Source organism: Somniosus microcephalus, unplaced genomic scaffold (assembly GCF_052327205.1).
Source record: "Somniosus microcephalus isolate GS21.2 unplaced genomic scaffold, FLI_Smic_1.0 unresolved_chr9, whole genome shotgun sequence".
Taxonomy (NCBI): Eukaryota; Metazoa; Chordata; class Chondrichthyes; order Squaliformes; family Somniosidae; genus Somniosus; species Somniosus microcephalus.
The window spans coordinates 26045412-26068117 of NW_028225187.1; the positions used below are offsets into that span (position 1 = coordinate 26045412).

At 48.2% G+C, this 22706-nt stretch overlaps 1 protein-coding gene across 10 annotated transcripts in view; it reads right to left on the bottom strand.

The window, feature by feature from the left end:
• The window catches only part of rbfox1l (RNA binding fox-1 homolog 1, like), a 185763-nt gene that overhangs the window by 72146 nt on the left and 90911 nt on the right, over positions 1-22706 (bottom strand). For 9 of the 10 annotated variants that reach the window (XM_085979663.1, XM_085979664.1, XM_085979659.1 and 6 more), the window contains 2 exons: positions 15216-15276; positions 589-714 (listed from right to left, as the gene is read on the bottom strand). In XM_085979663.1, the coding sequence (XP_085835789.1) occupies positions 589-714; positions 15216-15276 (187 nt within the window). The remainder of the gene's footprint in view (positions 1-588; positions 715-15215; positions 15277-22706) is intronic. The other variant, XM_085979665.1, reaches the window with a different exon arrangement.

The following is a 22706-nucleotide window of genomic DNA, read 5'->3' on the forward strand; positions in this document are numbered from 1 at the left end:
CATAAACTTGAGGTCATCCAAAACTCGGCTGCCCGTGTCCTAACTCACACCAAGTCCCGTTCGCCCATCTCCCCTGTGCTCACTGACCTACATTGGCTCCCGGTTAAGCAACACCTCCATTTCAAAACTCTCGTCCTTGTTTTCAAATCCCTCCATGGCCTCGCCCCCTCCCTATCTCTGTAATCTCCTCCAGTCCCACAACCCACACGAGATATCTGCGCTCCTCTAATTCTGCCCTCTTGAGCATCCCTGATTATAATCGCTCAACCATTGGTGGCCGTGCCTTCTGTTGTTGTTCTGTCGATAAGGTGGTTAAGAAGGCAGATGGGATATGTAGTGTATGTAACCTGTACCACCTTAAGAGGATACCTTAAGGTGATGGACTACTTTTTGATGGCTCCTGTACATTGTAGTACCGGTGGTGACCACACCGGTATATAAACCCTGCGGAGCAAAGTGTATCTCAGTTCAGTCCTGACCCTCAATCACTAAAGACCTGTTTAATTACTTCTGTAGTCTGTGTCCTGCTATTCAGCATAACTACATTTGAAAACACAGACCCAACAGTGGCGACGAATCTGATCTTACCTAGCAGCAGTTTTGCATCAAAGGAAGCTTCATCCTCTGAAACGGGCGTCGAACAAGGGCATCCACCCTCAACATCCTGCTGGGCACTGCATCGCACGGGAGGCCATCGGGAACCCGGGTTGGTTTCTGGCCACGAAGTCAAACATCAGTGAACATCCCTTCGACGACAGCGGCGGGTAAGCCCGATCGAGCGGCACGGGGGGGGAAGTCGGCCGAGTTGTCAGTGAGAGAAGTGGAGGGAAAACGACAAAAAGGGCGGAGAACATGACCGCAGCCGGTGTCAGGGGCCGGACTGCAATCGGGGCAGAGACGCGCAGCAGCCAGAAAAGCGTTTATGACAAGGACCGCGGGAGCGGCGGGGAACAAGAGCAGCAGCGCAGGGGAAAATAAAGGACCGCTGGGAGGCGTGAACGGCAACAGCACGGGAATCGCCATTTTGAGTCAGCGGGGGAAGAAGACAAGCGTGGGAAAAGCCGCCAAGCACGGGAAAAGCCGCCATCTTGAAAATAAAAAAAAATAAAAAATAATAAATAAATAATAATAATATCCGAAGGGAAAGGAGAAACTCAGCAAGGATACCAAAAACGGGTAACATCACTGCTTTTGATAACGATGTGGAAGATTGGGCCACTTATGTGGAACGCATCGAAGTTTACTGTACAACTAATGAGGTACCGGATGATAAGAAAGCACTAACCCTATTAAACTCGATGGGTGCGAAGACGTACGGGTTATTAAGGAACCTTGTAACACCAGACAAACCGGTAGGGAAGAGTTTCGCGGATATTGTTACTATCCTGCAAGAGCATTTAAACCGCACGCCGCTGCTGATAGCGGAACGATTTAAATTCTACAAAAGAATTCAACTTAAAGAAGAAAGCAACGCTGAATTCCTAACCGAACTGTGCAAGTTATCAAAGTACTGCCAGTTCGGTACAGGACTAGCAGACGCACTGAGAGATAAGTTTGTGTGTGGGCTCCTAAGGGAAGGAACCCAGAAGCGACTGCTACAGGAAAAGGACCTTATGCTGGACAAAGCTTTCAGCATTGCAGCATTGCACGAGGCAGCAGCACGAGGTGCTGCAGAGATACAGCAAAGGCCATTGGAATTCAGCACCAATGAAATGGCATTGGGCGCAGTAAAGTGCTATCGTTGCGGAAGGACAATGCATGACCAGAACCAGTGCTGGTTCAAAGTCACCGCAGGAGAAGTACAAAAAAGTACACAAGGTGACAGAGAACAATTCGGATGAACAGAAGATGGATTCAGACTCCAGCAGTAAGGAACTGGGTTGTCTAAAAATACATAATGTGGGTAACACAGCAGACCACCAAACTATCTGGGTTATGCTTCGGATAGCAGGAGTCCAAGTGAAGATGGAATTGGACACTGGATCGGCATTAACGGTCATGAATAAGCATGATTACAAAAGGTTATTCTCGCACATTCCCCTGAGGGATACGGAGATTGTATTGAAAACATACACAGGGCAAATAGTATACCCCAAAGGAAAGATAAAAGTAAATGTGGTCTACAATGGTAAAGAAAGTCAGAAAATGGACTTGTATGTGTTACCTGATGGAGGTCCGCCACTACTGGGACGGGAATGGATCCGGAGAATAAATGTGGACTGGCATTCCATACAAGCACTGACTGTAGATGCCGGTAAGGAGGACGACGTCAAACCTAAATGACTGTCCAAAATATTAGACGATGCTAAGGAGGTGTTCCAACAGGGACTGGGAACACTGAAAGGAATTATGGCAAACATCAAGGTTGAAGAACATGCAAACACAAAATTTTTCAAAGCCAGACCGGTACCTTATGCGATACGACCTGCTGTGGAAGCAGAGCTGGAAGGGCTAGAACATTCAGGGGTACTGTCCAAGGTGGACTGGAGTGAATGGGCCACACCCATTGTTCCTGTCATGAAGCGTTCGTTGAGCAACAAGCCGGGGGAACCTGGGAAGGTTCGCATCTGTGGCGATTTCAAGATCACTGTTAATCCAGTTCTTCACACGGTGCAATATCCGCTTCCGCGGATTGAAGATATCTTTGCTTCACTGTCTGGCGGGAAACACTTCACCAAGATAGACCTGGCGCAGGCGTACCTACAGATGGAAGTTGATGAAGCGTCACGCCAGTATCTCACGATCAACACACATAAGGGCTTATATCGGTATAATAGACTGGTTTTTGGAGTGGCATCGGCTCCAGCGATTTGGCAAAGGGCCATGGAGCAGGTATTGCAGGGAATCCCAGGCACACAATGCTACCTGGACGACATCCTGATTACAGGAGATAACGATAAGGATCACCTCGCGAATTTGGAGCAGGTGCTCATCAGATTGAAAGAATATGGGCTCAGAGTTAATTGCCAGAAATGTGAGTTCTTTCAAAAGCGAATCTCGTACTGCGGCCACGTCATTGACCAGGAGGGGCTCCATAAGTCACCTGACAAGATCGAAGCTGTTGTAAAAGCTCCTGCACCGGAAAATGTATCCCAGTTGAGGTCGTTCCTCGGGTTGATTAACTATTACCACAAGTTTCTTCCAAATTTATCCACGGTGTTACACCCGCTAAACACTCTTTTGCAAATGGGAATACCATGGAAGTGGAGCGATGATTGTAAGCGGGCTTTTCGAAAGAGCAAGGCACTGATCACCTCTAAGGAAGTGTTGGCTCACTTTAACCCAACGCTGCCTATTCGCTTAGCTTGTGATGCTTCTCCATATGGTATCGGGGCAGTGCTCTCGCATAAGTTTCCAGATGGCTCGGAAAGGCCAGTCGCTTTCGCATCCAGATCATTGACCTCCGCTGAGCGCAACTATGCTCAGATAGATAGGGAGGCTCTCAGCCTCGTGTGGGGAGCTAAGAAATTTAACCATTACCTGCAAGGCCAAAAGTTTACGCTGCTGACAGATCACCAGCCGTTGGTTTCCATTTTCAACCCTAAGACGGGTGTTCCGGTAATGACGGCGCAGAGGCTTCAGAGATGGTCCCTTTTCCTAGGGGCACATCAATATGATATTGAATTCAAAGGTACAAAGCAACATGGTAATGCTGATGGGCTGTCGCGCCTGCCACTACCTACAGAGGAAGAAGCACCGGCAGTTGGCCCTGTCGAGATATTTCACTCGACCATCATCGAATGCTTACCGGTCACCAATGCGGGTATTGAGAGACCCGAAATGACCCGACACTGTCTCGGGTCTACGATTTGACAGTGAAGGGATGGCCAGCACATGGCGAACCACTGTTACCAGCATTCTCAGCCAGACGAGAACAGCTGTCCGTATGTCAAGGAACATTGATGTATGGAACAAGGGTGATTATTCCTCCTAAATTAAGGGAGAGAGTCCTGAAAGAATTGCACGAAGGTCATCTGGGGGGAGTCAAGATGAAAAGCCTTGCTAGGGCTTATGTGTGGTGGCCAGGTATCGACAAACAAATAGAGGATCTGACTAAAAGCTGCTCAGGGTGCCAAAAAGTTCAAAATGCACCTCCAATTGCACCGCTGCATCCGTGGGAATGGCCTTCAACCCCATGGCAATGTGTGCATATCGACTTTGCAGGTCCATTCATGGATTCCATGTTTTTGATAGCAGTAGACGCACATTCTAAATGGCCAGAAGTGATTAAGATGTCGACCACTACCTCTGAGAAGACAATCGCAGTTCTAAGAACCATATTTGCAAGGAATGGGTTGCCGGAGCAAATATGTTCAGACAACGGACCACAGTTCATGTCAGAAGAATTCCAGAAATTCATGAAAAAGAATGGGGTGAAACACTATACATCTGCCCCATATCATCCGGCTACAAATGGGTTGGCCGAGAGATTTGTACAAACGTTCAAAAAGGTGATAAAGGCCATGAGTGAAGACCATATTCCACTACAACACAAGGTGGACAATTTCCTGATGGCGTATCGAAACGCCACGCATGCAGTGACAAATCAAAGCCCCACCATAATGTTCTGTAACAGAAGGTTGCGGTCCCGGTTGGATTTGTTAAAACCCAATGTGCGAAGGGAAGTCGAAAACAAGCAATTCCAGCATGTAAATAACAAGGCCACTCGTAGTTTTGAAATAGGACAACCAGTGTTGTCCAGGGACTATAGGGATGATAAATGGCAACCTGGAACAATTCGTGCAAGACAAGGACCCTTGATGTACACGGTAGACGTTGGAGAGAACGTAATACGACGTCATGCTGACCAACTTGTGGAATCGAGAACAAGGGTCGACCCCATGTCTACGGCAGAGACACCAGTTGAAGAACTTATTGAGCCTGTAGCATCTACCTCAGACTCGAACGTATTGGATGATGTTAAATCCATAGGAGATCAAGTGGATGAGTCACCCCAGCAACGAGAACCAGAGACCCCTGAAAGGCGTTATCCGGCCCGGATCAGGAGGCCTCCTCAGAGACTGAATCTTTGAACAGTTATTGTGTGTAAATTGTACATATGTTATCCATGTAATGTTTAATTTGGGGTGTACACTGTTAAGCTAAAAGGGGAGGAATTGTAGTGTATGTAACCTGTACCACCTTAAGAGGATACCTTAAGGTGATGGACTACTTTTTGATGGCTCCTGTACATTGTAGTACCGGTGGTGACCACACCGGTATATAAACCCTGCGGAGCAAAGTGTATCTCAGTTCAGCCCTGACCCTCAATCACTAAAGACCTGTTTAATTACTTCTGTAGTCTGTGTCCTGTTATTCAGCAGAACTACATTTGAAAACACAGACTCAACAGGATACTTTCCTTTATTAGCCGTGGCATAGAATACAAGAGCAGGGAGGTTATGCTTCAACTGTATAAAACACTAGTTAGGCCTGAGCTAGATTACTGCGTGCAGTTCTGGTCACCACATTACAGGAAAGATGTGACTGCACTGGAGAGGGTACAGAGGAGATTTACGAGGATGTTCCTGGGAGTAGAGAATCTTAGCTATGAGGAAAGACTGGATAGGCTGGGTCTGTTTTCCTTGGAACAGAGGAGGCTGAGGGGAGACCTTATTGAGGTGTATAAAATTATGAGGGGCATAGATAAAGTGGATAGAAAGGACCTATTTCCCTTCGCAGTTGGGTCAAAAACCAGGGGGCACAGATTTAAAGTAATTGGTGGAAGGTTTAGAGGGGATTTGAGGGGATATTTCTTCACCCAGACGGTTGTGGGGGTCTGGAACTCACTGCCTGAAAGGGTGGTAGAGGCAGGAACCCTAACCACATTTAAAAAGTGCTTGGATGTGCACTTGGGATGCTCTAACCTGCAGGGCTATGGACCAAGAGCCATGAAGTGGGATTAGGCTGGATAACTCTTTGTTGGCCGGCGCGGACACGATGGGCCGACTGGCCTCTATTGCATTTGCAAAGATAACCCAGAGACCGTCAGTGAGTTCAGTTCATGCTGCTTTTAATATCGCTGCCACACACACACACTTCCAGGCACAAGCAATCGAATACCTATACACAATACAATGATCACAGCACTATCAAACTCCATGTGCTCAGGCCAAGGCAATCGAGTACCTATCACCAAATGTCAGACATAACATTTCCTCCCCCCTCACAGAATTTCAAACATGAAATGTAGTGACAAAGTCCTGTAGGTGGCCAGGGCGAGAACGTGTATGAGCAAGCCGAGGTGTGGACTGGTGAGGAGCAGGCTGAGGCACAACATCTGCTTGAGGGTTGGCTGGCTGAGCCACATGTGCATGATTTGAAAGCCACTACTGGCCCAGAGCTCACGTTGTGAATTGTAGGCCAACTGCTTGAGGACTGAGAGTGTTCATCTGTAGCAACAGGGGCAGAGCGGCAGACCTTGGCAAAGTGATTTTGTTTTCCACAATTGCGACAGGCTTGGCCGCACGTGGGGCAATTCTGCGCTCTGGTAGCATGTGAACGAGATCCGCAGTTTCCACACTTTTGCCGCGGTAGCGCGTGTTGCTGCCGTCGCGCGAGCATTACCGTGTCAGAGCTGTCGGGGCCGAGGGCGCTGTCACTGGGTGTTTGTGCTAGTTTCGCTGCACATTCGGCTGCAGACTCCACTTGAAAGGCAATGTTGACTGCCTGTGACAACGACAGGTCGTCGGACTCGAGTAACAGTCTTTCACGCACTCTCACGTTGTTTGTGTGCTCTATTAGTTGATCACGCACCATCTCATCTTGTAATGCACCGAACTTGCACGAGCTAGCTAACCCCCTCAAATTAGCCACGTATTGATGCACCGACTCGCCGAGGAGTTGGTGACGCTGTCTAAAAATGAATCGTCGCAGGAGGGCACTTTGTAGGGCAGAGAAGTGTGTGCTTAACAGAGCCACAGCCTCATCATATGTTTGGATTGAGTCTGCTGTGCACAATGTCCCAAGAACACGTTGGCCCTCCTGTTGTGTATGCACGTTTAAGAGAATAACTGGTCTCAGACTGCAGTACCGGCAGTGTCCACCGCTGTATAAAAGGCGCTAGAGAGCCTCTGTTGTTTAGTTTCGTTATGGACTTCCACCAGTAAAGATCTATCTGTTTTCACTCCTGCTAGTCCGTGTCTCAATCATTCACGGACTTAACACTGGTGACGAGTAAGAAACGTACTTACCTGCAACTCGGCAGCAGCTCCGACGACGTGTTGAAGGTCGGAGCCAGAAGAAAGAAAAAAAAAAAATAGAGTCCATTGAAACTCGAGAAACGGGCGTCGACCGTCAATCATCGGGTTCAAGGCTTTGCAGGAGCGACTTTCCAGAACCAGGCTGGGTTCCTCGGTCCGTGGTTTCCCAGCTAATCGGGCTGGTGGCAGGTAGTGCTCTGATCCTTCCTGGGCTGCGGCGGGCTGAAGCTCAATCGGGTGGCCTTTCAACGGGGCTGGGCAGCGAGTCGGGAAGCAAAGAGAGAGAGAGAGGGTGGAGCACACAGGGCGCGGCCGGTGTTTCGAAGCCGGGCAGCGTTCGGACCTAAGAAGAGGGAGGGAAGTGTCCCAGAGGGTCCGCTCCACGACGGGAAAATAATAAAAGAAAAAGAATACGCGCAAGAAACCGTGGAAAGCAGCGCTAACAACAGCGGGGAAGAAGACAAAGTGCGGGAGGCGCCATTTTAGATTTGCAAGATGCCGAAGACTGGCTGTATCACTGCTTTTGATAACACATTAGAGGACTGGACCACGTATGTGGAAAGAGTCGAGGTATATTTCGAGGCAAATGAAATAGCGGAGGGGAAAAAGGCATCAATATTGCTAAACGTAATGGGCGCTAGAACGTACGGCCTATTGCGGGATCTGATTACTCCAGCCAAACCGAAGGCGAAGAGTTTTAATGAAATTGTTGCTGTTCTACAGGAGCACTTAAACCCTGCACTGCTGCTGATAGCAGAAAGATTTAAATTCCACAGGAGAACTCAGCACAAAGATGAGAGCAATGCTGAGTATCTTACGGAACTACGCAAGCTATCAAAGCACTGCCAGTTCGGAGCAGGACTGGCAGATACCCTACTGGACAAATTTGTCTGTGGACTCCTGAGTGAAGGAACACAGAAGAAGTTACTCGAAGAAAAAGAGCTGACGCTAGATAAGGCTTTCAGCGTGGCAGTATCGTATGAAGCAGCAGCCAGGGGAGCTGCAGAAATTCAACAAAAACCACAGGAATACGGCACCCACGAAATGACACGGGGATTTGCAAAATGTTATCGCTGCGGCAGAACTAACCATGACCAGAAGGACTGCTGGTCCAAAGACAAAATATGCAGACAATGCGGGAAGATTGGACACATTGCACGAGTTTGTAGGTCTGGGAAGAAGACCAGCGACAACAAAAAGGCTACTAAGGAACCGTACAAGAAAGTACAAAAGATGACGGACAGTAGTTCCAAAGACCAGATGAGCGATAGTGAATCCGGAAACAGGAGACTAAGCTGTCTCAAACTTCACAATGTAATCGCAAAAGAGGATCACCAAACCATTTGGGTCACTCTCACGATAGCATGGTCCCAAGTTAAAATGGAATTGGATACAGGATCAGCGCTAACCGTCATGAATCGACGAGACTACGAGCGGCTATTTTCACACATATCCTTGAGAGAAACATCCATCGTCTTGACGACGTATACGGGGCAAAAAGTATACCCCAGAGGAAAAATAAGGGTGCCTGTCGAATACAATGGCAAGAAAATACGGAAATTGTATCTCTACATACTGCCAAATGGTGGACCATCGTTATTGGGATGGGAATGGATCAGGAAGATAAACTTAGATTGGCATTCCATTCATGCAATGACGGTGGACGGTAAAAAAGATGAAGACGTCACTCCTGGATGATTGTCAACAATCTTAGCTAACGCCAAAGAGGTATTTCAACAAGAACTGGGCACGCTTAAAGGCGGAACCACCTCGTTAAAAATAGAAGAGAATGCAGTTCCCAAGTTTTTCAAAGCGAGACCGGTACCATATGCAATTCGTCCAGCCGCCGAGGCAGAGCTGGAGAATCTGGAGAAGGCGGGCGTGTTGTCTAAGGTCGACTGGAGCGAGTGGGCGACACCCATCGTTCCTGTCATGAAGAAAACGTTAAGCAATAAGTCCGGAGAGCCAAGGAAGATTCGCATCTGTGGGGCTTTCAAGGTGACGGTGAACCCTGTCCTTCACACAGTACAATATCCTCTTCCAAGGATAGAAGACATCTTCGCCTCACTGTCTGGAGGGAAGCGTTTTACAAAAATTGACCTAGCACAAGCATATTTGCAGATGGAGGTTGAAGAGTCCTCTAGGAAGTATCTCACGATAAACACTCACAAAGGTCTTTACCAGTATCATCGATTGGTATTCGGAGTAGCATCGGCTCCGGCGATATGGCAAAGAGCGATGGAACAAGTCCTGCAAGGGATTCCGGGGACTCAGTGTTACTTGGACGACATCCTTGTAACAGGTGAAGATGACAGTGAACACCTTAACAACCTAGAACAGGTGCTCACTAGACTACGGGAACATGGGCTGCGAGCCAACCGCCCCAAGTGCGAGTTTTTTAAGAAACAGATATCGTATTGTGGCCACGTGATTGATGAAGAGGGGTTACATAAGTCCCCTGACAAAATTGAAGCGGTTGTTAAGGCCCCAGCGCCTGAAAATGTGTCGCAACTGAGGTCATTCCTCGGGTTGGTGAATTACTATCATAAGTTTTTGCCGAATTTGTCGACAATTCTGCACCCACTGAACGCCCTGCTACGAATGGGGGTAGCATGGAAATGGAGCGATGATTGTAAACGTGCTTTTCAGAAGAGTAAGGACTTAATCACTTCGAAGGAAGTATTGGCTCACTACAACCCAGCACTGCCAATCAGGCTGGCGTGTGATGCGTCTCCCTACGGCATTGGGGCGATACTGTCACATAAATTCCTTGATGGTTTGGAGAGGCCGATAGCTTTTGCGTCACGCTCGTTAACTTCTGCCGAGCGTAACTATGCCCAGATTGGCAGAGAGGCCCTCAGCCTAGTGTGGGGGGTGAAGAAGTTCAATCACTATCTGCACGGTCAAAAATTTACTCTACTAACCGATCATCAACCTCGTGTCTCCATTTTCAACCCTCAGAAGGGCGTACCAATAATGACAGCACAACGGCTGCAGAGATGGTCCCTTTTCCTAGGGGCACACCAATATGACATCGAGTACAAAGGAACTAAACAGCATGGAAATGCTGATGGATTGTCACGTCTACCGTTGCCGACGGTGGAAGAAGAAGACCTTGCAGTGGATCCAATGGAGTTATTCCACTCGACCATAGTCGAATGTCTCCCTGTGACGAATGCAAACATAGAAAAGGAAACACGGAATGACCCGACACTATCACGGGTCTATGATTTAACGGTGAAGGGATGGCCAGCACATGGCGAACCACTGCTGCCAGCATTCTCGCTGAGAAGAGAACAGCTGTCAGTGTGCAGAGGAACCTTGATGTGTGGATCCAGAGTAGTAATTCCACCTAAGTTGACGGATAGAGTGCTCAATGAGCTTCATGAGGGTCATCTGGGTGGGGTAAAACTGAAGAGCTTAGCCAGAGCGTTTGTGTGGTGGCCGGGAATCGATAGAGAAATCGAAGAGATGACCAAGAGCTGTGCAGGATGCCAGAAGGTCCAAAACGCCCCACCACAAGCTCCTCTGCATCCATGGGAGTGGCCCTCATCTCCATGGCAAAGGGTGCACATTGATTTTGCTGGTCCCTTCATGGACTCGATGTTTTTAATTGCGGTGGATGCACATTCAAAGTGGCCAGAGGTAATAAAAATGTCCTCAACCACCACGGAAAAAAGTTTTACGAACAATATTCGCCAGGAATGGGCTGCCTGAACAGATTTGCTCTGACAATGGACCACAGTTTGTGTCTGAAGAGTTCCGGAGGTTCTTAAAGAACAATGGTGTTAAGCATTACACATCTGCCCCATATCATCCAGCCACTAATGGATTGGCCGAGAGGTTTGTCCAAACATTCAAGAAGGTTATCAAGGCAATGTGTAATGAAGATATACCCCTACAACACAAGGTGGACAACTTCTTGTTTGCCTACCGGAATGCGACACATGCGGTTACCAACCAAACTCCAGCCATGATGTTCTTCAATCGAAGACTACGATGCCGCTTGGATTTGGTTAAGCCAAACGTCCGAAGAGATGTGGAGAACAGGCAGTTTCAGAATATGAATGAAAGGCCGACCAGGAGTTTTAAGATAGGTCAACCAGTTTTGGCCAGGGACTACCGCACTGAGAAATGGCAGCCAGGAACGATTTGTACATGACAAGGACCTCTCATGTATACCGTGGACGTTGGGGAGAGCATTGTAAGACGCCATGCTGACCAGATTCTAGAGTCACTGGAAAACGTCAACTCCACACCACGATCTGATACACCTGGTAATGAAATCGACGTTCCAATTGCAGCTACCGCAGAACCGGTAATATTGGAAGCAGATGAACCAAACAACGACATTGATTCTGACTCAACATTGCCAGAAGAACCTGTTACCCTAAAGAGGCGTTATCCAGACAGAATCAGGAAGCCTCCTCAAAGACTGAACTTATAATTGCTTAAACTTAACCACTGTATCTAGTAACAGTAATTGTGATTGTAATTTGTTATCATTTAGTTGTTAAATGAATGTTATGTACTGTTTATCTAAAAGGGGAGGAATTGTTGTGTATGTACCTTTAAGAGAATAACTGGTCTCGGACTGCAGTACCGGCAGTGACCACCCCTGTATAAAAGGCGCTAGAGAGCCTCTGTTGTTTAGTTTCGTTATGGACTTCCACCAGTAAAGATCTATCTGTTTTCACTCCTGCTAGTCCGTGTCTCAATCATTCACGGACTTAACACCTCCGCTCCCAAGCAATGGGATAACAGTGCCTTTTTCCAAGCCGTACTCACAGTTTCTAGTCCAAGAGCAATGAGGTAGGTTTCAAAGGACTGTAACCAGCGAACCCATGGGATCGGGGGCTCACCGGGTAGTGCAAGGAAGGGAGGAGGTGGTGGAAGAGAGATTTCAGCCATCCTTGTCGCCAAATATTGCGTTTGCAAAGATAATCCAGAGACCGTCAGTGAGTTCAGTTCGTGCTGCTTTTAATATCGCTGCCACACACACACACTTCCAGGCACAAGCAATCGAATACCTATACACAATACAATGATCACAGCACTATCAAACGCCATGTGCTCAGGCCAAGGCAATCGAGTACCTATCACCAAATGTCAGACATAACAGCCTCCTTCTGTGCAGTAACTTTCTATGATTGCCTGAGCCCTAAGCTCTGGCATTCCCTGCCTAAACCTCTCCGCCTCGCTACCTCTCTTTCCTCCTTTAAGACGCTCCTTAAAACCGACTTCTTTGACCAAGCTTTTGGTCACTTGCCCTAATTTCTCCTTATGTGGCTCAGTGTCAAATTTATTGTCTTAAAATACTCCTGTGCAGCCTCTTGGGACGTTTTACTATGTTAAAGATGCACGGCCGAGGCATAGAATATAAGAGCAGGGAGGTTATGATGGAGCTGTACAAAACGCTGGTTAGGCCACAGCTGGAATACTGTGTGCAGTTCTGGTTGCCACACTATAGGAGGGATGTGATTGCATTGGAGAGGGTGCAGAGGAGATTCACCAGGATGTTACCTGGGCTGGAACGCTTCAGCTATGAAGAGAGACTGGACAGGCTGGAGTTGTTTTCCTTAGAGCAGAGAAGGCTGAGGGGGGACCTGATTGAGGTGTACAAAATGATGAGGGGCATCGACAGGGTAGATAGAAAGGAACTTTTCCCTTTAGTAGAGGGGTCAATAACCAGGGGGCATAGTTTCAAGGTAAGGGGCAGGAGGTTTAGAGGGGATTTGAGGAAAAACTTTTTCACCCAGAGGGTGGTTGGAATCTGGAACTCACTGCCTGAAAGGGTGGTAGAGGCAGGAACCCTCACAACATTCAAGAAGCATTTGGATGAGCACTTGAAACGCCATAGCATACAAGGCTACGGACCAAGTGCTGGAAAATGGGATTAGAATAGACAGGGCTTGATGGCCGGCGCGGACACGATGGGCCGAAGGGCCTCTTTCTGTGCTGTATAACTCTATGACTATGACTCTATATACAAGTTATTGTCATTTTTGTGAATAGCTACCCTTTACTCCCACTCTCTGCTTACCGTCCTGAAGCCAGCCAGCAATCCATCCTGCTGCTTGTCCCCTGACTCCATGTTCTCTGACTCAGATTCAATGGCCACCTTAATGGTAGGGACATCAGGCAGGCTGTGCAAGTGGAGAGCCAGATGGTCCTCTATGCGCTGCTGCCAGAAGGTAACTAAGCACCAATCCACATAGTCATAGAGCTCGAATTTCCAAGCCCCATGGAGGCGGGTTTGGAGGCGGGAGTGGGGGGAAAATTGCAGAATCGGGGGGCACGAACCCATCCCACCCCCAACCCACCTCCATGCCCGTTTCCCAGGAGGCGGGTACCCGTGCTGGGAGCCACCTCCCCGAGGCAGGAAGGGGATTAGTGCCAATTAACTGCCTGTTAACAGGTAGTTAACAGGCAGTTTTTGGCCTAATCCCTATTTTTAGCCCTGAAGTGTGGGCTTCCCGACAGCTCCGAACCACGCCAAGTTAGCGAAGGGCTTGGCGGGTTCGAGCTGTCCGGTGTTCAGGTGAGTGATGGGTGCATGAGTGCAGAGGTAAGTGTGTTTGGTGTGTGTAAAGTGTTTAAATAAGTTTTACTTACCTTTACTTACTAATGCAGGCTTCCTTCCTTCAGGTCTCGGGAGTCCCTCATCTCGCAGGAAGCATAATGGCCGCGATCTGTCAAAAGTTGTAGCATTCAGCTTTCTGTTCTGGAGAGATTTCTAACTGAGTCTGTGGAGAAGGACTCAAGTTAGAAGTCAGATTGTCAGTGTTTGACAGCTTCACAGAGCTGTCAAACACTGATATTTCATCTGTTAAAAGCTCTTGACAGATGAAATGTCAATCCCTGACGTCACCTGTAACCGGGTGGCCCTTAATTGGCCTGCTGAGCCCGCTGGGCAGGCTTAACAATGTCAATCAAGGGAAAATCGCGGGGGTTGGCCACAAATCGATGGAGGTGGGACTACAACCCAAAAAGTGGGAGTCTCGCCTCCATCACGTCCCCATTGACAAAATCCAGCCCATAAGAGTTATATAGCAGAGAAAGAGGCCCTCCGGCCCATCGTGTCTGCGCCGACCATCAAGCCCTGTCTATTCTAATCCCATTTTCCAGCACTTGGTCCGTAGCCTTGTATGCTATGGCGTTTCAAGTGCTCGTCTAAATGCTTCTTGAATGTTGTGAGGGTTCCTGCCTCTACCACCCTTTCAGGCAGTGAGTTTCAGATTCCAACCACCCTCTGGGTGAAAAAGTTTTTCCTCAAATCCCCTCTAAACCTCCTGCCCCTTACCTTGAATCTATGCCCCCTTGTTATTGACCCCTCTACTAAGGGGAAAAGTTCCTTTCTATCTACCCTATCTATCTGTGCCCCTCATAATTTTGTACACCTCAATCAGGTCCCCCCTCAGCCTTCTCCGCTCCAAGGAAAACAACCCCAGCCTGTCCAGTCTCTCTTCATAGCTGAAGCGCTCCAGCCCAGGTAACATCCTGGTGAATCTCCTCTGCACCCTCTCCAATGCAATCACATCCTTCCGATAGTGTGGCGACCAGAAGTGCACACAGTATTCCAGCTGTGGCCTAACTAACGTTTTGTACAGCTCCATCATAACCTCCCTGCTCTTATATTCTATGCCTCGGCGAATAAAGGCAAGTATCCCATGTGCCTTCTTAACCACCTTATCTACCTGTGCTGCTGCCTTCAGGGATCTATGTACATGCACTCCAAGGTCTCTCTGATCCTCTGTCCTTCCTAGGATCCTACCATTCATTGTGTATTCCCTTGCCTGGATGGTAGAGATGGAAGGGAAGGAGATAAAAGAGTGGAAAAGCACAGAGCTAGAAGCCAATGCAGAACCCAACAAAGACCGGAAAAGGAAGCACAGTCGCGAGGTGCAGGAAACGCTCGCATGCCAAGTTAGTCGTGCAGAACACTGATGATTCTTTGCAAAGGAGGATCTCACGCCATGACGACATTTCCGTCATGTGTTTTGCTCCACCTACCGTTGATATAAGGAGTCGGCGGTTTCTTCGGCATCACAACTCGCGCTGTTGCATTGTTAACCTGCAACAAAAAACCAATTCAACATTAGAGCATCATTCGAATGGGGAGCGATTACAGAAGGTTTACGGTAAGAGATTCACTCCCTCCACCACTGGCGTACCATGGCTGCAGTGTGTTCCATCTACAAGATGCACTGCAGCAACTCGCCAAGGCTTCTTCGGCAGCACCTTCCAAACCCGCGACCTCTTCCACCTTGAAGGACAAGGGCAGCAGGCGCATGGGAACACCACCACCTCCAAGTTCCACCTCCAAGTCACACACCATCCTGACTTAGAATTATATCACTGATCCTTCATCGTCACTGGGTCAAAATCCTGGAACTCCCTCCCTAACAGCACTGTGGGAGCACCTTCACCACACGGACTGCAGCGGTTCAAGAAGGCGGCTCACCACCACCTTCTCGAGGGCAACTAGGGATGGGCAATAAATGCTGGCCTTGCCAGCGACGCCCAGGTCCTATGAACGAATAATTTTTAAAAATTCATTGGGGCTCCCTTTCCCACTGAAGTCAATTGAATTGAATATCGGGCGGGGCGTATATAGGGCGGTCGATGCGATATCGCTCATTTTGTGCAGCAGCCCAAACAAATCTCTATCCCCAATTTCATTCTATTGTGGGTTCAGCATGATCGTTCAGTCTGGTCTCTAACGAGCGCCCCGAGTTGCTCATTCCTATTGATTTAACTCAATGGCCCGGATTTCCCCGGGGCCTACAACCGCCTACGCACAAGCGCCCCGCAAGTTCCGGGTTCCTGCGTGGACTGCGCGGGCGAGAAAACCTGGAACTTGCGATCCGTCAGGCTTCATAGAAGCATAGAAGTTAGGAGCAGGAGTAGGCCATTTGGCCCCTCGGGCCTGCTCCGCCATTCAATGAGATCATGGCTGATCCTCCAAATTCAGTACCCTGTCCCTGCTTTCTCCCCATATCCCTTGATCCCTTTAGCCTTAAGAAATATATCCAACTCCTTCTTGAATATATTTAATGAATTGGCCTCAACTGCCTTCTGTGGTAGAGAATTCCACAGGTTCACCACTCTCTGGGTGAAGAAATTCCTCCTCATCTCAGTCCTAAATGGCTTACCCCTTATCCTTAGACTGTGACCCCTGGTTCAGGACTCCCCCGCCATCGGGAACATCCTTCCTGCATCTAGTCTGTCTAGTCCTGTTAGAATTTTATAAGTTTCAATGAGATCCCCTCTCATTCTTCTAAACTCCAGCGAGTATAAGCCCAATTGACCCAATCTCTCCTCATACATCATTTCAGCTCGGCAGACGCTCCGCATCCCCGGGAAATGGGCTTCCGCTGGGGCAGAGTTGGGCTGTTTGCCCGACTAATGCCCAGCGAATGTCGGTGAAACTCTTACGCCTGATAAAAGCAGGCCAAGGGCCTTCTTCAACCAGCGTAAGAGTTTAAATAAATATTAAAATAATTTTTGTTTAATTATTTAAACATTAAAAAAAACATTAAAATTAGTTATAATGTGGGAAAGTGCGAGGTTATCCACTTTGGTCAGAAAAATAAAAAAGCAAATTATTATTTAATTGGAGAGAGATTTCAAAATGCTGCAGTACAGAGGGACCTGGGAGTCCTTGTGCATGAAACATAAAAAGTTCGAAACCTGGAAACACAGAAGATAGGAGCAGGAGTAGGCCATTCGGTTCCTCGAGCCTGTTCCACCATTCAATGCGATCATGGCTGATCATCCAAACTCAGTGCCCTGTCCCTGCCTTCTCCCCGTATCCCTTGATCCCTTTAGCTTTAAGAAATATATCTAACTTAGCATGCAGGTACAGCAAGTAATCAGGGAGGCAAATGGAATGTTGGCCTTTATTTCAAGGGGGGGGTTGGAGTATAAAAGCAGGAAAGTCCTGCTACAACTGTACAGGGCGTTGGTGAGACCGCACCTGGAGTATTGCGCACAGTTTTGGTCTCCTTATTTAAGGAGGGATATACTTGCATTGGAGGCAGTTCAGAGAAGGTTCACGAGGTTGATTACTGAGCTGAAGGGGTTGACGTCTGAGGAATGGTTGAGCAGGTTGGGCCTATACTCATTGGAGTTTAGAAGAATGAGAGGTGATCTTATTGAAACATAAGATACTGAGGGGGCTGGACAAGGTAGATGCAGAGAGGTTGTTTCCCCTCGTGGGGAAATCTAGAACTCAGGGGCATAGTCTCAGAATAAAGGGTCGCCCATTTAAAATGGAGATGAGGAGGAATTTCTTCTCTCAGAGGGTCGTGAATCTGTGGAATTCTCTACCCCGGAATCATTGAATATATTTAAGGTGGAGATAGACAGATTTTTGAACGATAAGGGAGTCAAGGGGTACGGGGAGCGGGCAGGGAAGTGGAGCTGAGCCCAAGATCAGATCAGCCACGATCTCATTAAATGGCGGAGCAGGCTCGAGGGGACAAATGGCCGACTCCTGCTCCTAATTCTTATGTTCTTATGCAGCGATAGTTTATTTTTGGCCCCTTATAAATTTATTTTTCAAAAACTTTAATTTTGGTTTGAAATGTATTTTAATTAATTTTGAACGTGTGATGGTTGGTTTTTATTTAACTGGTGAATAATTGTGTATTTTAGGGGGATTCCTATTCATGTTTATGGGGCTTCCATAATGGGAATAAGCGGAATGGGAATCCCCCTTTTTGATTGGTTGGCCTGGCTTGCGAATCACGTGTGCCCCTGGGATATGTGTGCCTTTTCACATGCGTACATGTAGAGGCCCAGGAGCACGATTGTTCGGACCTCCAGGACCATCAGGTCAGTGCGTACTTTTCTTGCGGTTCAACAACAACAACTTGTATTTATATAGCGCCTTTAACGTAGTAAAACGTCCCAGGACGTTCCACAGAAGTATTATAAATCAAAAAATTTGACACCGAGCCACATAAGGAGAAATTAGGGCAGGTGGCCAAAACCTTGGTCAAAGAGGTCACTTTTAAGGAGCGTCTTAAAGGAGGAGAAAGAGGTAGCGAGGCGGAGAGGTTTAGGGAGGGAATTCCAGAGCTTAGGGCCCAGGCAACAGAAGGCACGGCCACCAATGGTGGAGCGATTATAATCAGGGATGCTCAAGAGGGCAGAATTAGAGGAGCGCAGATATCTCGGGGGGTTGTGGGGCTGAAGGAGATTACTGAGATAGGGAGGGGGCGAGGGCCATGGAGGGATTTGAAAACAAGGATGAGAATTTTGAAATCGAGGCGCTGCTTAACCGGGAGCCAATGTAGGTCAGCGAGCACAGGGGGTGATGGGCGAACGGGACTTGGTGCGAGTTCGGACATGGGCAGCCGAGTTTTGGATGACCTCAAGTTTACGTAGGGTGGAATGTGGGAGGCCAGCCAGGAGTGTGTTGGAATAGTCAAGTCTAGAGGTAACAAACGCATGGGTGAGGGTTCCAGCAGCAGATGAGCTGAGGCAAAGGTGGAGACGGGCAATGTTACGGAGGTGGAAGTAGGTGGTCTTTGTTATGTGGTCGGAAGCTCATTTCAGGGTCAAATGTGACCCCAAGGTTGCGAACAGTGCGGTTCAGCCTCAGACAGGAGTTAGCGAGAGTGACTCGGGAACAGAGTTGTGGCGGGGACCGAAACAATGGCTTTGGTCTTCCCAATATTTAATTGGAGAAAATTTCTGCTCATCCAGAACTGTATGTCGGACAAGCAGTCTGACAATTTAGAGACCGTGGAGGGGTCGAGAGAAGAGGTAGTGAGTGTGGTGTATGTAACCTGTACCACCTTAAGAGACTACCTTACGAGATGGACTACTTTCTCTTGGCTACTGTATATTGTAGTACCGGTGGTGACCACACCGGTATATAAACTCTGTGTAGTAATTTGCTAAGCAGTTCAGCCCTGACCTTCGATTAGTAAAGACCTGTTTAAGTTATTCTTGTTGTCTGTGTCCAGTGATTTAGAATAAGCATATCTGGGACACTCAGACTCAACAGTGGCGACGAGTCCGATCTTACCCTGCGGCAGTTTTGCATCCAAGGCAGCTTCGTCCTCAGAACGGGCGTCGAGAAGAGGCATCCGCCCTCATCATCCTGCTGAGCACCGCATCGCACGGGAGGCATCAAGAACCCGGGTTGAAATTACTGACCACGAAGTCCTCCATCAGCGACAGGCAGTGATCATCCTTCCACCACGGTGGTGGGTAAGCCGATCTAGCGACCCGGGCAGAAAGTCGGCCGCGTTGTCAGTGGAGAAGGGGAGGGAAACCGGAGGAAAAAGGGCGGAGAACTCGACCGCAGCCGGTGAAAAGGGCCGGGCTGCAATCGGGGCCGAGAGGCGCAGCGACAAGGGCAGCATTAATGCCACGAGAACCGCGGAGAACTCGACCGCAGCCGGTGTAAAGGTCTGGGCTGCAATCGGGGCTGAGAGGCGCAGCAACGAGGGAAGCGTTAATGCCCACGAGAACCGCGGGGGAGCAAAAGCAGCGTCGGGGAAATTAAGAACCGCTGGGAGGCGAGAACGGCAACAGCGCGGTCATCGCCATTGTAGTCAGCGGGGGAAGAAGACAAGCGCGAGAAAAGCTGCCAAGCGCGGGAAGCCGCCATTTTAGTAGGCGGGGGAAGAAGACAAGCGCGGGAAGCCGCCATTTTGGAAAAACAAAATATTTAAAGAAACTCTCAAGGATGCCTAAACACGGTAACATCACTGCTTTTGATAGCGATGTTGAAGATTGGGCCACGTATGTAGAACGCATTGAAGTTTATTGTACAGCAAATGATGTACCAGATGATAAGAAAGCACTAACCTTATTAAACTCAATGGGTGCGAAGACGTACGGGTTATTGAGGCACCTTGTAACACCAGATAAACCGGCGGATCAAACTTTCGCGAATATTGTTACTATCCTGCAAGAACATTTAAACCCCACGCCGCTGCTGATAGCGGAACGATTTAAATTTTACAGAAGAACGCAGCTGAAAGAGGAAAGCAACGCTGAATTCTTAATTGAACTGCACAAGCTATCAAAGTACTGTCAGTTTGGTACAGGACTAGCAGACGCTCTGAGAGATAAATTCCTGTGCGGATTACTAAAAGAAGGAACTCAAAAGCGACTGCTAGAGGAAAAGGACCTTACGCTTGATAAAGCTGTCACCATTGCAGCATCGCACGAGGCCGCAGCAAGAGGCACCGCGGAAATGCAGCTAAGGTCATCGGAACTCAGCACCAATCGAATGGCATTGGGTGCAGTAAAGTGTTATCGTTGCGGAAGGGCAACGCACGATCAGAACCAGTGCTGGTTCAAAAATCAGGAATGCAGAAAATGTGGCAGGCTAGGTCACATAGCTAAAGTATGCCGGTCAGGAAAGAAGACCAGCAACAAAAAGTCACCGCAGGAAAAGTGCAAAAAGGTACACAAGGTGACAGAGAACAGTTCGGATGAACAGAAGACGGATTCAGACTCCAGCAGTAAGGAACTGGGTTGTCTAAGAATACATAATGTGGGTAACACAGCAGACCACCAAACTATCTGGGTCACACTTCAGATAGCAGGAGTCCAAGTGAAGATGGAATTGGACACTGGATCGGCATTGACGGTCATGAATAAGCAAGATTACAAAAGGTTATTTCCACACATTCCCCTAAGGGATACGGAGATTGTATTGAAAACATACACGGGGCAAAGAGTATACCCCATCGGAAAGATAAAGGTAAAGGTGGTCCACGAGGGTAAAGAAAGCCGAGGAATGGACTTATATGTGTTACCTGAGGGAGGTCCACCACTACTGGGACGGGAATGGATCAGGAGAATAAATATGGACTGGCATTCCTTAAAAGCACTAACTGTAGATTCCGGTAAAAAGGACGATGTCAAACCTAAACGACTGTCCAGAATATTGGACGATGCTAAAGAGGTGTTCCAGCAGGGACTGGGAACACTGAAAGGAATTACGGCAAACATCAAGGTTGAAGAACATGCAAACCCGAAATTTTTCAAAGCTAGACCGGTACCTTATGCGATACGACGTGCTGTGGAAGCTGAGCTGGAAGGACTAGAACGTTCCGGAGTACTGTCAAAGGTGGACTGGAGTGAATGGGCCACGCCCATTGTTCCCGTCATGAAGCGTTCATCGAGTAACAAGCCGGGGGAACCGGGGAAGGTTCGCATCTGTGGCGATTTCAAGATCACTGTTAATCCGGTGCTTCACACGGTGCAATATCCGCTTCCACGGATTGAGGATATCTTCGCTTCGTTGTCTGGCGGGAAACACTTCACCAAGATAGACCTGGCGCAGGCGTACTTACAGATAGAAGTTGATGAAGCGTCACGCCAGTACCTCACGATCAACACGCATAAGGGCTTATATCGGTATAATAGACTGGTTTTTGGAGTGGCATCGGCTCCAGCGATTTGGCAAAGGGCCATGGAGCAGGTATTACAGGGAATTCCAGGCACACAATGCTACCTGGACGACATTCTGATTACAGGAGATGATGATGAGGAACACCTTGCAAATTTGGAACAGGTGCTCACCAGATTGAAAGAATATGGACTTCGAGTTAATCACCAGAAATGTGAGTTCTTTCAGAAGCAAATCTCGTACTGTGGTCACGTCATTGACCAGGAGGGGCTTCACAAGTCACCTGACAAGATCGAAGCTGCTGTGAAGGCTCCCGCTCCGGAAAATGTATCCCAGTTGAGGTCATTCCTAGGGTTGATTAACTATTACCATAAGTTTCTGCCAAATTTATCCACGGTGCTACACCCGCTGAACGCTCTTTTGCAGAAGGGAGTGCCATGGAAGTGGTGCGAGGACTGTAAGCGGGCCTTTCACAAAAGCAAGGCATTGATCACCTCTAAGGAAGTGTTGGCTCACTTTAACCCAACGCTGCCTATTCGTTTAGCTTGTGATGCTTCTCCATATGGTATTGGGGCAGTGCTCTCACATAAGTTGCCAAATGGCTTGGGAAAGACCAGTCACATTCGCATCCAGATCATTGACCTCTGCTGAGCGCAACTATGCTCAGATAGATAGGGAGGCTCTCAGCCTTGTGTGGGGAGTAAAAAAATTTAATCATTACCTGCAAGGGCAAAAGTTTACGCTGCTGACAGACCACCAGCCGTTGGTTTCCATTTTTAACCCTAAGAAGGGTGTTTCGTTGATGACAGCGCAGAGGCTTCAGAGATGGTCCCTTTTCCTAGGGGCACATCAATATCAGATCAAATTCAAAGGTACAAAGCAACATGGTAATGCTGATGGGCTGTCGTGCCTGCCACTACCTACAGCGGAAGAGGCACCGACAGTTGACCCTGTTGAGTTATTTCACTCGACCATCATCGAATGTTTACCAGTCACCAATGCAAGTATTGAGAGAGAAACCAGGAACGACCCGACACTGTCTCGGGTCTACGAATTGACAGTGAAAGGATGGCCAGCACATGGTGAACCACTGTTACCGGCATTCTCAGCAAGACGAAAAC